Raw genomic sequence first — 17,962 nt, forward strand, 5'->3', positions numbered from 1 at the left:
ACGTTTGCTCCCACCGGCCACTGTAAATGTCACATATGCACTAGTCGCTGTTGCACAATTGCGCAGCAGGGTGCAAATATATTTAGTGTGTCCATCTGCCGCGCACCAACATCTGATTAATTCAGTAATCGTTGACGAATCTCTTCTGCGGCTTTCTCTGTGTAGCTTTAGAAGCCTTGGGGACAAATATTCAGCCGACAGGTTTGATTGCATCCTGTTTGCTAGATTTGAGGGAGTCTGACATAACTGGCCTTCATTCTGGTATTTTCCCCTCAGTCGATTCGTAAACCACGGTCTAAAGGCCACTCCCACTTGTAGGCCGGGGGCAGGAGGAGCTAACCTGTGAAGCTGTCGACGTTAGACAGTCAGCCTTCGGTTAGGGTTGATGTCAGGAGGGTGGGTGGAAGTGCGGGCGTGTTTGCAGCTGCTTTCAAGTCACAAAGGTTAATACAAACCAGCGTGACGTATTATAAGGACTATCTAGAAAAAGAAACGAAGGAGAAAAACGAATGTTGAATTACGGACATTGCCTTTATGACAAAACAAAGCAGAACGAGCGATTGCCAATTTGAGAAATGTTCAAACTAACATGAACAAAATGAAACTGGTCTTATGCCGACCTCGAACAGGCACGTTGTTAGTCATTGCCGGAGGCCACTGGAAGTATGTGGCAGGGGAGCATCAAATTATGCGGAAGGGTTGACTAAATTATGCAGCAAGAAAAGGCAAATTATGTGGCATAACATTTTTGGATACTATAAATTCATTAGTTTATCATTTTTACACATGGTACTCCTGTCTGGGCAAAGATTTCACCTCATTAATATAAATTTAGCAACCAAATACAGAAACCTGCAACTAAAAGATGACCAGTTAAGCTTTGCAAAGGGCCTTCCACTGCGTGTGAACCAACGTTGCACTGTTTTTAATAACTTTTCATCCGTTTGAGATGGAAATGTTTTTGTTAAAATCTGCAGATTATGCATCAAGTGATGGATTATGTGGCAAATGTGACAAATCCATAACTATGCGAAAAAAGTAGCAGTCTCAGAATTGCATAATTCCAGTGTGCCTAGTCATTGTACAGTGACCAAGGTTTCCAGATATCTTCTGGCTGTAGAGAACAGAACCCGGAGTGAGACCAGCTTGCAGTCAAATTCGAAGTGGATCGTTAATTTCATTTTAAAAGATTTTTTTCCGATGTCTCGTTAAAGTCTTTGGATAAATAGAGTTAATTACAATACGGCATTAAGCATTACATCAAAATCCATACAGCGTATAATTAAAAAAACATCCAAACTCTATCATAAATTTACAGTTAATTGAAAATCCATTAGGCTCTCTTTCACCTAGAGAGCTTTGCTACCTTAAGTTAATTAGCAGACCCCAAGAAAAAGGTCTTTCAGTTTCAAGAGTCTTTACAGATTTTTAGAGTCAGTTTATACGATTAGGCCTTGAATACCTCAAATGAATAAAAATAGATTTTGGACTTCCTCCTTGTACCATCACAAAAACAATATAGGGGATTTCCATTTTATCGCTTCATGGTAAAGCTTCAGATTACTGAGTTCTGAACAGTCATAAGACATTGCATAGGAAACCTTGGAGTCCTTCCTCGTCACAGTCCTTACACCTTGAGTGATCTTTCAGTCTCACAGATATTGTTTACCTAGCATGACAAAAAAACGTCTCCTCAAATGGCTGCCATTACCTCCTTGTCTGTCTTCCTCGCAGAGTCCTTACACCTTAAGATAATAAAATATTGAAGCAAGAAATGATTATTTGATTCCTTGACAACAAAAAGAAGGAGCACGAAACCAAATATTTTGATGCAGTGTTATTATGGTTCTCTAATTTATAAATTTATAGTCCATGCATTGAAGGCAACTCATGAGAGGCAACCCTGAAGTATGCTAAAAACAACACCACACAATTTCAGTCAATCATTTTACATAAAAGTGTGAGAGTACGACTAAGTAGCAATTTAGCAAACATCCTTAAAAAAAGCCCCCTTAAAAGCTTCCCAGGAAGTAGTCATTCCTCTGGTAGACCTTCAGTGAACACGATTAGGAAAATTCAAACCTGAGACCTCGTAAGATTTGTCACTTACATTTTTTATCCGTAAGGAAAGGATGGACGTGGAACGGTGTAGACCTCTACCTGAGAGACAAAAAAAGTAATGAACAGAGAATTAGCTTTGCTGAAAGAAGCTGTCCTATCTAGACAAACAGACATAGCCCTATGCAAATCTACAGTATGTAAATTTGCTTCTTCCTTGGAAGAAGGATTCGGTTGGAAACCTAATAATAATTTGTCCTCGTACAATAGAATCTGGAGAAAACTTTGAGAAGAAAAAGTAGACCTGGTTTAAGAACTACTTTGTCCAGGAAGAAGCGCAAAAATGGAGAGGAAAATAAGGAATTTCTCCAATACTCCTATCCGAACAAATGGGCATCAAGAACACCACTTTTGCAGAGAGAAACTTAACATCCAAAGATTCTAGAGGTTCGAAAGGAGGAGCCTGTAAGGTCTGAAGAACCACTGGAAGATCCCAGGAAGAAATAAGGCAGCAAAAAACACCTATGAAGACAGAAACTCGTCAGCTAACAAAACGCTAAAGAGGAAGTAGAAGAGACATCAGCTCCTTTAAAAGCTTGGATCGCTACCCATTGAGCTTTAATAGTTGAGACTGGTGGGCCAAGCAGTAAACCGACCTTCAGAAAATCAGAAGTCTGATAGGACCACAGGAAACCAAGGACTATTCTTCGTTTCTACACCAGGATTCAAAATTGCACCAATGGCGACTGTAAGATGTAAGGGTAGAGCTTTATCTAGACAGCTGAATACTTTCAGCCATCCAGAAGAGCATCCCTGGGCAATCCTATTTAACTTCTCAAGAGCCATACCCCTGGTTCAGACTCCTGAGAGCATCTGAGGATAGAAGAAGACGTCTCAGAGGAGATGGCTAAATGGGAAGCTGTTGGTGTGGACGGACCATCATTTAAAGAATGAGACTGCCTGGACCACCCCAGAGCTACGAGAGAGACCTCAGCACTATCCTCCCAGATCTTCCTCAGGATGCCGGGAGTCAACTGGAATTGTGGAAAACAATAAAGGAGCCCTTGGGGCAGAGGGATTGAAAGAGCATCTATCACCCAGTCTCTCCTGTATGTCCTAATCAAGCAATTCATAGTAACGTGGACCCACTTGACAGCACCCTCAACCCTTTTATCAACTGCATCAGCAGGAAGGGCATCTTCATAAACTACAGTGTGCTGCGAATATAATCCTGCCATCAAAATATCAGCCTTCACATCTGCCAGAAAGTCTTTAGTGACGTTTTCCAATAGGTAATGCCTAGTAAAGAATCTAGGGAAAGATAATCCATCCATCTCTTTCCATGTGTGTGTAAGCTCACGGCGAATAGCCCTGTGCAACAGAAGAGACTCAAGCTCAATGTGCTGGTATTCACTGAAAAAGTCATTGTCCTCCCCACCAGAAAGAGGAGGAAGAAAGTTCAAATTCCCTCTCAAAAAATGGAGGAGTCAGCCAGCTGTAAGCTCTGGATAAAGTGACCCCTTCATCAGGGTCACTCACTGGCTCCTCATTTGTTTGAATTCTCGGGGCCTTAGTTGTAGGGGGCTCCTGTCGAGCTCTAAATGCAGCTTGCTCCGCAGCGTCAACGATTTTCTGCAAAACTGCCAGTGCCGCAGAAGAAGGACCAGCAATCCCTCCTGATCCCCCTTAGTGGTGTTCGCCAACTTCATCTACTTCTTTCATGTTGTCGGACAGTCGAGCTGACTGTAGCTTCCTTCTTTAGTTGGATACCAGGCAACTAAATAACCTGGACTTCCCTAAATTCTCACATGAGCCGCCATGATGAAACCAGGCAATGCAGGCGACAAAATATCGCTCCCGCTAAAAGAAACAAACAAATTCAATGTAACCCTTGCATTGCATAAAAGGGCACAGCCTTAAGGAAACAATAGACTAGCACCCAGGCCTTTAAACAGTAAAGACCACTTAACTAGTCCCGAGTACAAGGCTCAAGAGCTACAGCTGCTACTCTGGTTCCAGTGGTAATTTCTCATTCTAAGTCCTCTAGACAGTAATGCAGCTCTTTCTTCGGTCCCGTTGGTAATTCTCCATTCTAGGTTCTCTAGACAGTGCTGCAGTTGTGTCTCTGGTCACAGTGGTAATTCCTCATTCTAAGTCCTCTAGACAATGCTGCCAGCTGTCTCTCTGTTTCCAGTGGTAATTCCTCATTCTTGGTCGTCTAGGCACTGCTGCTAGCTGCTTCTCTGGTCTCATCTGTAATTCCTCATTCTAGCTCTTATAGGCAGTGCTGCAGCTGTGTCTCTCTTCATACATCCACTACACTCCAAAACAAAGCACATAGATAAAAGATATTGTCATTTACAACGCCAATAGCTCTAGCTCTGACAAATGCTAGACCTATTGCATTGGAAATGCTTGTTTGTTTTTACAACTCTAAGAGGTTGTTGGGCCCATGAAGAGAGCATGATATTATCATTATAGCAAACCAACAAACAATGCCTGGACCATTTGCTGCGTCTGGTCGCCTGAATAGACAGTAAAATATATAAAGTGTCCAAATGGTTTTTTTTCTTCTGTCTGTTTACAAAGTTCTTAACATTTTTATTGATGTTTTCCTCTAACATGAAAGCACTTGAGCACGCATGTTTGTATTTCTTTGGGAAAGCTACTGATACTTGGAAGCCTTTGTGGTGGATGTTTAGGTACTGTGGGCCCAGTGCTCCTTTGCTCTCTTGGAACTTGCTTTCAACAATGTACAGCAGGTTACCATAAGTTAGATAATAACCCAGTTACTTTCATTTATTGTTTGGCAATTGAATATTGCTGAAGGTTGCCCTTCTGCATTTTATACAATAATTGTAAAACATGTACATGTTTTTCATTTTTATTATGCTAGCTTCTTTCCCAATGCACAAGTGCTTTTTTGTAAGAAAAACAATAAAAGATCTATCTTTCCTAGGTGACTTTTAACCCATCATGAAAGGGAGACAATGTACTGTTTTTTGGTTTTGACGACCATGTTCTTCCTAATAAACCCACATTAATTGGTTTATTAGGGACCCCATATGAAATAGTACATGTTGTAGCTGCTGGTAATGGAGCTTGCAGTACGCAGCACCCAAGTGTCGCAGCTGCCTCTTGTCCCTATGTCTGTTTATTACTGATTTGAGATGCCATTTTCCTGGCACATATTTGCAGCCTTGACAATATTATGTGCTCGTGGTCACAGAACACTAAACGTTCAAAAGAATGTTTTTGCAGGATTTATTGGGACAATTTTTAGACATTTGATATTAAGTGTGATCAAAGTCATCATTAGTAATTCGTAAAACTCAGCCACAGTCTAGTCACCTGTCAAATGTTAGGTCAGACAAACTTAACAAGGACTGTGATGGAAGAAGAAAGCTATTTCAATCAAGCATATGATGCACTGTACACACTGTGACACACAAACACTTGCACAACAGATAAATAATAAAGAAGTGTTAGTGAAAAACGAAAACTTTACTTGCTTCTTGAAAAACCAGGTAAGAGGCCAACGCGCAAGGGATAAACTGTTACGCTTAGCAAGAAAGAGCAGAGAAAAGGTACAGCTCTATGGCACTGCACAAAAACTATACTTATTAGAAAGATATATCATGCTAACGGTAAGACAAGACTGGAGCATCTTCTGAAGAAAGATGAGAGAAGTTCTAGATACAGTCTGATAGACTAGGCATTAGGCCTTGAATGTGATAGAGTGTTGTGCTGGGAGCCTGTGATAGCCGACTAGATGTTGAGAGATGGAAACAAACTTTCCGAAGGTTAGATCCACTGTGTTGCCACAACATCCTAAATAAGATGACGCTTGTTGAATAAATAGGGAGAGGCCCTCAAATATGAAACAAGTCCTCATAAGAGTGGCTTGAAAGAGAGGCTACCCATTTGATAAAGGCATAAATACTTTGCCTCAAAATCCATACCAGACAAGGACAGGATGATGGGACAGTCTCTGAGAAAACGAACCAAGATCGTAAACAAACCAGGGCTCCACATAGTTAGCTGAGTCTATCAGATAAACACCTCCCTGGCCATCAGGAGGAAAACCTATCTGAATTGTCTCCTTTCTGCATTTTTATGTACATATGTGTATATGCGCCTTTATTAGATTGCTGCTTTAATGTGCAAAGCTGTACCCTCTTGCTAATTGTTCATCTTTAGCTAGAGGTAACTTTGCCATTTAAATCATTCTTTAGTGGTGTTGTATGTATATGTATGTATTGAGATGTACTTTATAAGATCTTTGTGATCAAAAATAAAGTTTTATGATGATGATGAATCAAATCAAGGCTCCAGATTATTACCTGTGCCTATCAGGCAGACACCTATTTGCCTTGGCCATCAAGAGGAAAACCAGCCAACTCCTTTGCCACCTATCACCAGACCCACCATTTTATGAGAGTTAAGCTTTAGCCAATGATCACTCATGAAGCCAAGAACCACCAGCAAGCAGGTCATGGAACAGAGATGCTGTTTCATCCAGATCACCCACCATTTTGCTGATTATCTGTGTCATCGGCATAGATAGAGAAAGCAAAAAAGAGCGACCTGATAAGAGGGCCATAAGAGTAGTTGTGTATAACATAAAAAATGCGGTCAAAGTCATTTTCAAACAGCTATAGGCTCTGTCTAGCAGGCATCAAAATCCAGAGGGTCGAAAGCAAAATGTCTGGGGGTACATGATGAGCAGATGCGATTCCTGACATCCCACAAGCATTTCCAACTTGTACTTTCCTTTTCAAAATGTGTACATCTTCATTAACCTTGTATGCTGTGCCCCCACTTACAGATTTTTAATGCTTAAGAAGCACATCATGTGCCAGTTGTTTATTTCTGGAACAGCAAATCAAATTTGAATCCTTAAAACATACTTCCATTCGTCGGTCTTCATGTTTCTGCAAGCTTAACAGGCTTAACGATGAACGATCTAATGATTGACATGTTAGCAGAAATTATTTTCTCAGATTGTATCATTGTTTTATCTTTTCACTCATGTTTTGAGTCTCTTTAAACCCAATGCTATTTGATAATGCCATTGCTGTGTTATGAGACCATTAACCTACCCTCTTTTCTCTTGCGTTGTTGTCTTCCAGGGACGGCTTTGGATGTCCAGTGTCCGTCGACCAGAGCCCTTTCGTGCTGGGGCTCAGCACCGAGAGCTCAGAGCTCATCCTCCATGAGTGTGTGCAGCTGACACAGGACATGAAGACCAAGGAGAGGCACCTCTTCCTGTTCAGTGACATGCTCATCGTCGCCAAGCTCAAGTAAGCTTGAACACAACAAAGCACTGTGTAATAAAGTACAGCCGTAGTACACTGGTAACGGTTGAAGAAAGGTCTTTCATTCATGAACAGCAGGTGTCTACTAGTAAGACATCCTATCCACACAGTGCTGGTAGTAACTGAATTCACAGTGTTCTAGAGCAACTCAAACCAGATGAAGGCTCTAGAATGAAGAACTCTAGACTCAATGAGAAGCTTGGAACAGGATGACTTGACACACAGGTCATTGCAGAATGATACATGAATAAGGATGACACACAGGTCATTACACACCTTCCCTCTTTACACAAGAAAACAGAAAGACGATACACAGTAGGATGGGACGGACAGGGGAAGGTAGATGCAGAAACAAATAGGAGGGCCAAGAAAATATGAATGCAGAACAAAATCACGTAATTTTGCTGGAATCTTCTCATCATGAGAACTCCTTCGCAATGCAGGCAAACCATCTGGATTTTTCCCTCTAACACTCAACTCAGTTTGGACCTTGGGGCGCATGGGAGCAATCCTATTTAAGTTCCAGATGCGACCATAATTCAATTTCACTGCATTTTGGAAGAGTTTCTTTACAACAAAATGTGTGGAGAACTTAGAGACCCCACTTGATCTCAGGGGAAGACAAACCCTGACTCTGTCACCCACTCGCACGCGAGTGTGAGAGACAGCATGCCTGGCATCAAAATACTCCTTTCTCTTGGTAATTTTCAAGTTTTGACCTTCTCACCAGGACGCCATGTCCGAACCTTGATTAGGGAGACTCACTCCAGAATCAACATCCAAGCCCACACTCACACTTTTGTCCCTCATCCACGTTCAGAACATGCGGGTTTTGGGACTTCGTCCCCGAAACAGCTCAAAGGGAACTTTACTTGTGGTGGAGAGGGGCGTGAGGCGGTAGACCGTCACACGTTCTACAACTTCCTTTTTCCAATCCTTATTCTGGGCCTTGGGCAGTTGGATGGATTCTTTCAAGATACGGTTAAATCTCTCCACCATGCCATTGGTTTTGGGATGGTAGAGAGCGCAACGCTTGTGTCTGATACCCCTTTTTGTTAAATACTCCTCCATTTCTCTTGAGACCAGTTGGACTCCGTAGTCGGTTAGAAGACAGTCCGGGAGTTCTTCTCGTGAAAAAACTTCATTGAGGAACTTAGTGACGTCCTAAGTCTCAATGTTACGTGTGATCCTAATCTCTGGCCACCTAGAGAACATGTCTATCAATACCAGGACATAGGACTGACCAGAACTGCTCATAAAGGGACCCAGAAGATCTAAAGCCACCTCTTGCCAACAACGATCAGGGGTCTCACACACAACCATGGGTTGGACCCTGGTGTTGTAGACCTTATCACATGCATTACATTCAGTACAATCTCTCACTATGCGCTCAACGAGAAGATCGATTCCAGACCACCAGAAGTGCAATTGAATCCTCTCTTTAATCTTGGAGATGCCGTGATGTCCCTCATGAGCTTTGTGAAACAATTCTTTGCATGACGGAGAGGGGAGGAATAAGTTTTGTACCCCTCCAAAGCAGGCCAGAGAAAACTGACAACTCGTGTCGGACTTTCCAAAACTTGCGTGTCTCCTCACTCAGACTTTTTATGCCCCCACCACCCTCCAGTCACTAACTTGCGACCTTCAAGAATCGTGGGGTCACTTTCCATGGATAATTTCCACTCACCCACACTCAAGACTTCAGTCATGACCTCACACACTTTATAATTGTCATCCTCCCACAAGTCTCCTTAGGTGTCAGGGGCGGGATCAGAATTGCTCAGGAAAGGCAATCTGAGACCTTGTTCTGAGCACCGGGTAAGTAGTTAACTACAAAACCATAATCCTGGAGGGCGACTATCCATCTGGCGATTCTTGAGGATACAGCATCCAGACTCTTCTTAGTGAATAAGTCTTTCAAGAGTTTATGGTCAGATTGTACAACAAATGAACTCCCCCCAAAGAAACTTCTTAAGTTTCTTGATCGCTCAAAAGATGCACAGGATCTCTTTCTCTATGACAGAGTACTGAATTTCTGGTCCCACCAGTGCTCTCGAGAGAACCATGATAGTTATCTCCCTTCCATCCTTCACCTGCTTAAGAACAGCGCCGAGACCCTTGGAGCTAGCATCAGTGATGAGAATGGAATGGGCATTAGCATCAAAACTCTGGAGAGAGGGTGCGCCACTCAAAGCTTCTTTTATATCATCAAATTCTACTTGGCTTTGTGGTGACCAGGTAAATCTTACACCTTTCTTCAGGAGTGACCTTAGGGTGAAGGTGGGGGAAGCAAATTGCGGGACGAATTTGTTGTAGTATACGGCCATGCCGAGAAAGGTAACCAAATTGTCTCTGGATTGAGGCATGGGAAGTTTCTCAATGGTCTTGACTAAATGGTCCCTTGGTTTTACACCCTCCTTAGATAACTTATGTCCCAAATATTCAATTTCAGGGAGGTTAAACTTACATTTGCTGTCTCGTAAGGTCAATCCACGTGACCTAAAACGTTCTAGGACAGCCCTAAGCCTTTCATCATCTAGTTTCTGAGAAGAGCCATGTACGAGCATGTCATCTTGGTATATCATAATACCAGGTAACCCTTGGAGTACATGTTCCATAGGTCGCTGGAAGACAGAGGCCGCAAAATTCAAGCAGAAGGGGACTCTTGTAAATGTATATGTCCCAAAAGACGTTATGAACGCAGTCAGGTTCATGGAATCGGGGTCAATCTTGATTTGGTGGTATGCGGCCCTGAGGTCTAATGTGGAGAAGACCTCCGTCCCACCTAAATGTGTCAGCATCTCTGCAGTATTGGGGAGAGGGTTCTTGTCGGCTATAACTGCATGGTTGAGGGCACGCAAGTCCACATATAGTCTCACCTCACCAAAAGGCTTTGCGAGCATGCACCACTGGGGCTAGCCTATCACTCGCCTCACTTTCGACTATAATCCCTTCTTTCTGTAACTTTTTCATGGACTCTTTCAGAGCTAATGGTACGCTACGCACTTTGCATGTGACAGGGGTGGCACCAGGCCTCAGAGTAATCTTATGCGTGTAGTCAGACAAACAACCTAATTTCTTGCTGAAGACCTGCCCAAACTCAGTGCGTAAGTAATCTACTTAGACAATGTTGGCAGATTTGGGTGTACCAGCAATATCAGGAAGTGAAGATGGTAGGTCTCCCTTCCGAACAATACATGGATCTCCACCAAGAATCAGCATCACATCAAGATCGGCCTGGTGGATCCAGGTTACAATGCTGTCACCTGTAGAGGAGATGTAGATCCTCCCAGCAGTGAGTTTGCCTCTGTATTCGATGTCACGCTCAAAGTAGCCGAACAATTTTATAGGTTGACCATCGTAAGCAAGCGGCCTGATATCTGGTTTGAAGACTTTAACTTTGCCCAATAAGGCCGTGTTGTAAAAGATCTTTGAAACCAATGTGATTTTTGCCCCGGAATCAAAAAGCATTTTGACGGGGTGCCCATTTACTTGAACACTGTCGATGGGGCTTTTGCGCTTAAGCTGACTGACCTGAGTTAAGATCTCACCACAATGCAATTCATCATGATCAGAGCCTGACTCGTTTTGGACCCAAACTTCCTTCACACGCTTGTTCTTATTGAATTTTAATACTCTGCAAGCTTTTGCTACATGGTCAACTTTCCCACATTTAAGGCATTTGGAGTTCAAAGCTGGGCAAGACTTGTCGTTGGCCAGGTGACCTACCATGTCACAACGGTAACACTTTCTAGAGAAGCCTTTATTGTGTTCCTCAAGTGCGCCCTCAAATTTGCAAGTGGAAGTCAGTTTACGCAAATGAGTCACATAGACTTCAACAGACTCTTGTACCCGCTTTCCAAAGTGATAACGTTCTAAGATGGGGCTGACTTTGGGAAGATAACATTTGTCTAGATTTTTTAAACAGATCTCAAATTCGTTAAGGTTATCAGATTCAGGGCTCGCCTGGATTGGAAAGGAAAAATAAAGGTGGTGTAACGTTTTGCATGTTAAGGACAATGGTGTGCCAGTCACTGCAGAGAGTAAAGGTTATCGCTATAGGAGAAGGAGTGAAGGCACTTGGAAACTATGATGTGTCTATCACCGCGAAGAAGAGAGTAAGCGAAGCAGTAAAACCTTGTGCCAATCTGATGATCTTTTTTAAAATTTATTAATAGCAAGCTGTGCCTGCCAGTGAGGAAATAGCGAAGAAGGCTCGAAATGTATTAATAGTAAGCTGTGCCTGTCAGCGAACCAGGCAGGAAAAATTCATTCATAAACACTCAAAACTTTATTAGTAGAAAGCTGTGCCTGTTAGCAAAGAAGAAGCGAACGGTGAGCAGTCAACAAGACTATCCACACAGCACAGAAATCAATTGCAGGGACGCCTGTAGAGCAAGAGCGACAACTCAGTGGAAGAGAGAGTCGCGAAGAGGTGTGTGAAGACTTGAGCGCATCCTCGGTAGCTCAGCAACGCGCTGTGAGGCAGAATGAAGGCTTAGGAGAGTCCCCGGTCACCTAGCAATGTCATGCACTGTCACGTGCAACTCACATTTCTTTAGATAAAATGGAAGAATTTTTCGTAGCTAGGCAACAGAAAGGAGTTGTGTAGCTCCGTAGAGGGCAGCTGCCGTTGTCTTGGATACGCAACAGAAATGCGTCATCAAAGGGGTTGCGCAATCAGTATGCAAGGTTGTCAGCGTGATGATATGCCAGAGCGAGGAATACGCGTGAAACAACGGTAGGCTTAATGCAATTAAGTCTTTTAAAACGCGTTTTTTAGGCTGAAAAACACGGGCTTGCGGGGTGCGCACACAGTACCTTGTAGATGCGGCAGGGCAGGTAAATGTTCGTCATGCAGGAAGCCGGAAGTCTTGTTTACCATAGAGTTGATTGATGTGTTAGGACGTCTGTGGTTCAGCAGAGTAGACGGCTGTGGGTCCGTTTCTAAGTCGTCGCCAGTGTAATAAAGTACAGCCGTAGTACACTGGTAAAGGTTTAAGAAAGGTCTTTTATTCATGAACAGCAGGCAGTAACTGAATTCACAGTGTTCTAGAGCAACTCAAACCAGATGAAAGCTCTAGAATGAAGAACTCTAGACTCAATGAGAAGCATGGAACAGGATGACTTGACACACAGGTCATTGCAGAATGGTACATGAATAAGGATGACACCCAGGTCATTACACACTGTGATTGGTAGCTTGACAGTTCTTTAGTTTTACCTCGGTCTGATGTCTTGAATGAGCTTGCACCTAAGAAACTGACATAAATCCAAGATATCGTCCCAGTAGTGTACAAAACACTTAAATAAAGTAAGGGTCACCAAACAAACAGTGGACATGAAGGAATTTCAATGGAAATGCGGCTGCTTGCGGCGCACAGAGTAGGCCCTGTACGAGGGCGGCCCCCTTAGTGCCGCATTAGGCGCTTCCCTGCGGACCAGCTGCCGGGACCCCCTTCCCTCAGGAGTCCCGCCTATGTCCGGTGCCTCTGCTGCGTCATTTCCGGAGTGCAGCGGGCTGGGGACAGGTATTTATACCTGTCCCCACCCATTGCCCAGCCTCTTTGTTCCCTGCTGGACATGCTGTCAACATGTGAAGGAACCACAGAAACGTAAAGAAACCTAATATCTCAGGCAAAGCTCCATTTGTCCCCTTTCCTCCACTTTTAAACCAGAGACCACCCAGACCTCCCCAAATTCTCACTTTAGTTTTCCCAGACCAGAAGTAGGGGGCTGTCTGTGAATAGTGCAGCATGCACACACGGACAAAAAAAACACACTCTGTCTCTCATCTCTGTTTTGAAAGTCCTAAAAAACCTTGATTATTATACAAAATATTGTGTTTCTCTCTAGTAGTACTCATACCAATCCACATTTCTCTCTATTTTCCCTGCCCCTAAAGCCCCACTCATGCACCCTGCTTGTGTGTAAAGTATTTTAACATTATATGCCTGCATGAGTGCCAGGAAATTGGAGGCCTCCTCACCCCCTCCCCCCAAAACTTACTGACCAATCTAGGCCGCTGCTGAGAAATATTTTGAGCTTGCAGTTCTTACGGCTTGGTGAGTTTAGATGGTGATGTATTGGGCCAGTGCGCCTGTACCTGAACTTCAATCACGAGATTTGCTGCTGCTCCTCCTGCAGTAATACTGGAATTCATCCTGGCACTAGAAGCAGTCTGTTCTCATCAGACTGAAGGAGATTTGCTCACGGTTGGCCACAGGCACTGCTTCTAAAGTGAGAGTCCTATATAAAACTGTGGACCAGACAGGCGTTGTGCAACACAATGAGGCCCCGATTATCAGTGCCCTGAAAGAAAATCCTATTATTTTCCCATCAGGGAATTACAGTTACCAGTGCTAATACCAGAGAGTGCACATATTGAGGGGAATAACATGTGGTAATCATGGTTTCCACCTGGAGATGTGGCGCAGTGGCCAGAGCGGCTGACCCCGGAGCACGGGGCTCACAGTTCCACCCCCGATGGCATCTCAGGATCATGTGACTCTGGGCAATAGCTCACTTAATCTCCCCGACGGCCCCCAGCGCCTTGAAACCTTAAGGGGTGATATGTTTGCGCTTTCCAAATATGGATTATTATTATTATTTCGCATGGAGATTTCTCTTCATGAGAAAAACAAAAACTTGTAATTCTGATGGGGCTGGTAACTCCAGTTCTGGATCTTTCTGAATTTGCCGGCCACCCCTAATAAGGGCCCAACTGTTTCTACATGGATGAATGTGGCTAATTGATGAGGTGACTGTTGACTGACTGACAAGCTCTAAAAGAATAAAACCTATGCTTGCTCTAACATCGCTCCAGGGTAAATCCATTAACGCATGTTGCAATTTTCTCCAAGGAGCATTTGCAACATGATTGCGCACTAGACAGGTTGGGGTGGGGAATAAGAACTGGATGCAGTTTTACTGCAGCCTAAATCTGCACATTTTCCCCACTGCCAATCTGTTTTTCTTGCACCAGTGCTTGAGTTGAAAAAGTGTTGTATTTGTTGTGATCCTACGTGGGATGCATTTTCGTGTCATATGAGAGTGACCAAAGCGGTACTTTTATCTTGTCTTGTGTTGCAGCACTGACTAGTTTGGTGGAGGATAGAGGCTTGAAATATAGAATGCACAAGGTTTCCATTACGCGGTCGCTGTGGGTTAGTCTACAGGTCCATCATAGAATTCTGGGTGACTACTGAACCTTCAACACAAATCCTGGGCTGGATGCTGCCATCTGAACAGAAGTTTTGTGAAATCTTGGTAGAAAAGTTATTTTTAGAGAGTATTGATTTCACTGGATACCAGAGCACCTGACAAGGTTGAGAAGAACTGCATTGTGGATAGGGAGGTGCAGGAATGGATTTTCCATTAGGCATTTAAGACAATCCAAATGTATTGATCATTTTTATCCAGATAGGAAAACAAAATCATTTTCATTTTTTCTTGTGGTAAGAAATACATGGTTTTATTAAAAATAAAGAATAAAATATCAGTGGCTTGAACACAGAGGAATTTGAGATGGAGCTTGTAAGAAATTGGGTTATTGTTACTCAAGTAATAAGCTCAACCCTTGTTAGGGTGAACCACAAAAGTAACTAAATAAACCTGTGCTTAACCCTCTGGTAGTTTGTCGCAAAAGCAGTCAGGTACAACTTACTGGCAATGTTTAAAGTATTTATGCAGCACTCAAACAGTATTAAAGTGAAACCACAACACCAGAAAAATAGAGAAAATAGTGCCCAAAAATAACAAAGCGCCACTCACTAGGATCTGGTCACATTGGACGTGGGTAGAGTCACAAGTTCAGGCCAAACTCAATAGAGTGCGGGTTGGATACAAAGACCAAGTTAAATCCCACAGAAGAGTTTACCTTCTTGAGTCCAAGTCAATGCGAGGAGCTGGAGGTGAAGGTTTGTGTTGATGGGCGCCGCAAGAAGGTCGTTGTTGGCGTGAGGAGCAGGTCGGGCGTTGCGAGCGTTTGCTGTTGTGGTGCGAATAGCCGGTTGTCATTGGAACTTCGCGTTGGTGGTCGACGTGGACTGCTGCTGCTGATGCGGACTGTCGTGGCTGACCTTCAATGGCTGCACAAACTTTTTCTCTGAGATGTGCTGCTCAACCAAGGTTACTGGTGCATACCAATAGTTCAAAGTCTACCACTATCGCACCTTCCGAATGTACTGGTGCTGGGGCTGCTTGTATTTGTGTCCTGTTGCAACAAAGGATAATGTGATTTTTGGTTGGCTGAGAGTGATGGATCTTGAGTGATGTGGAGATATCTTCACAAGTGAGAGCCAGGGACTGATGCACCAAATTAATTATCTTATTGAGTAGCTCCTTTTGATAATCACACCACAGACTGCAGCTGGCAGTATGCATTCACACAATAAAGTTGTGATTGCTCTTGCTCCTGTTTCTGAGTGTCCTGGCACTGCAGCAGGACTCCTTGTGCTGCAGCAGGGCCTCCTGGTGTTGATGCCAGGCTTTTTTTTGTTGCTATGCCTCTTGTTTGATGCTGTCGCTCCTGCTTCTTTGTTGGTGGACAGTTCTCCTCCCACCTGCTTACTGACTTATCGTCAGCTAGATTTTTCTACTGCTGCAAAATGAAGTTTTGACTCGTGAGGGATGTTTTAGTTTCAAGCGGATCTGAGAATCATCAGCATAGTTGTAGTAGGTTCAGTAGGCGAAGCAAGGTACATGTTGAAGAGTGGGACCTGAAGGCACCTACTGGGCTCATGTATGGGGCAGAATTAAGAGGTGCTGGTGAGACAATCTATGCCCTGTCCTTGATGAAGGATTCATCCATTTGGAAACTGTACCCAATCCCAAAGTCATAGAATCCGTGAGCTAGTTGTGGGTGGTCAACTGTGCCAAAAACTGACAGTAAGTCAAGAAGTAGCAGAACAGCAAGCCCACTGTTGTCGACGGAGATCTTAAGGTTGGCACTCATCGAGATTCATGGCAAATCTGTGCTTCTTACCAGTATGAATACATCGTGTTTGTCCAAGACTAAAATGTTTTATTCAGTGAAGCTTGATATCAGGGAAAAGACAGCCTTCTGAATTAATCAGTTTCAATTCGTAAGGAGCTCATTATATTTCAATGATGAGACAGTGTTTACATATCATATTTAACATTAAACTGTTTTTTTTAGAAAAGTACTATATAGATATGAAGCTATAACCCTGTGCTGCTTATAGTTTTATTGAGACTTTGGCTCCTGATGTGGACATTTTTCACTGCAGCAACTACAGATTATGATCGCACAATTGGTTTAGTTTGCGTGAGACACTGTATAAGATTGCGATGTCAAGAGGATATAAGTCATTCTTGCATTGTGGTAATCCATGAGATATATTGGCGATTTAGGAAAATATAAGACAGGTTCCAACTTAGCTGCCTATAAAGTTAATATGTCAATATTGAAAGATTAACGCCAAAAGACAAGCACTGAAGAAGCGGCTGTTCGTGCCACGAAAAAATTGTTAGCTGAGGCTGTATTCGACATGTCGGCTGAGGATGTTCTTGACATGTGGTTCTAAACAAATGATAAACACTACAAATCATAATAGCCTTTTGATGTTAGATATGATTTGTTTGGATGTAATAGTTTTATAACTGAGGAGGTGTAACTAATTTGAGAGATCATGTTTATATGCATATATATTTTTCTAATAAAATTTGAATGTAAAGTATGATAGGTAATCATTGTCTGATAATTTAAATATAATGAGCTCCTTATGAATTGAAAATGATTGAGTTACAATATATCGGTCAAGTGGGTTACAAGTCGGTAGAAGCTAGGGCAAGTGTCATCTATTTACCCAAATAAGTTAAGCCTTTTTTAATATGTTTATCCAAAAAGAGATGATTAGCTATTTCTCTGCAATTAATACGGTCCCCTGGGTTCAATCCCTGTTATTTAAAATTAGGTCAATATATGATGTCCTCAAGTCATTTTGGAATCGACCAGTTGAATGGAAGGAGGTTATGATCTTTGTAGCCAATACAGTGGCAGTGGATTCAAGTAAGATTGATTTGAAATTGTATGGTGGCCACAGTTCTGGTGGAGAGTAGGCCATGTGTGTAGCTTTAATTGGGTCAGAGGTTAAAGCTAGCCCAGCTTGAGGGGGGATACTCTGGGAGGACCTTGCTTGGGTTTAAAAGAAAGTAAGCTTCCAGTGGGTTAGTGTGGCATGCTCTCGTGTTGCTTCAACCCGCCAACCGCATCCCTAGATACTTCACTCCACCCCACCTGCTTAAAAGAAAATGCAACCAACACCTAATGGTAACTAAAAAAATTTTAAAGAGCAGACACACCATTTCTAGCCACGCACATGTGTGGTGGACATGCCTACAAAATGACAGAGTCAGCCACATATCAAGATTTTTTTAAAATAATTATTTACCCGTGCTGTGCAGCGTCAGGTTTGTTCTGCAGCATGGCTAAACATTGGCAAACTTAAAAGGTCCGAAAGGTGAGACCTATTAGCTTTCCCAATGCTTGTTAACATTGAGGTTGAAATTTTTCCACTGAAGACTATCGAGGGATCTGGTTTCTGTTCTTCACAGTCTTATGT

The 17,962-nt window shown here is 42.9% G+C and overlaps 1 protein-coding gene across 2 annotated transcripts in view; it reads left to right on the plus strand.

Annotated features, from left to right (window-relative positions):
* The window catches only part of TAGAP (T cell activation RhoGTPase activating protein), a 389,656-nt gene that overhangs the window by 212,825 nt on the left and 158,869 nt on the right, over positions 1-17,962 (plus strand). For both annotated transcript variants that reach the window (XM_085612145.1, XM_085612144.1), the window contains exon 3: positions 7,191-7,361. In XM_085612145.1, coding sequence (XP_085468271.1) covers positions 7,191-7,361 — 171 coding nt within the window. The remainder of the gene's footprint in view (positions 1-7,190; positions 7,362-17,962) is intronic.

This window comes from Triturus cristatus, chromosome 6 (assembly GCF_964204655.1).
Source record: "Triturus cristatus chromosome 6, aTriCri1.1, whole genome shotgun sequence".
In the NCBI taxonomy this organism is placed as follows: Eukaryota; Metazoa; Chordata; class Amphibia; order Caudata; family Salamandridae; genus Triturus; species Triturus cristatus.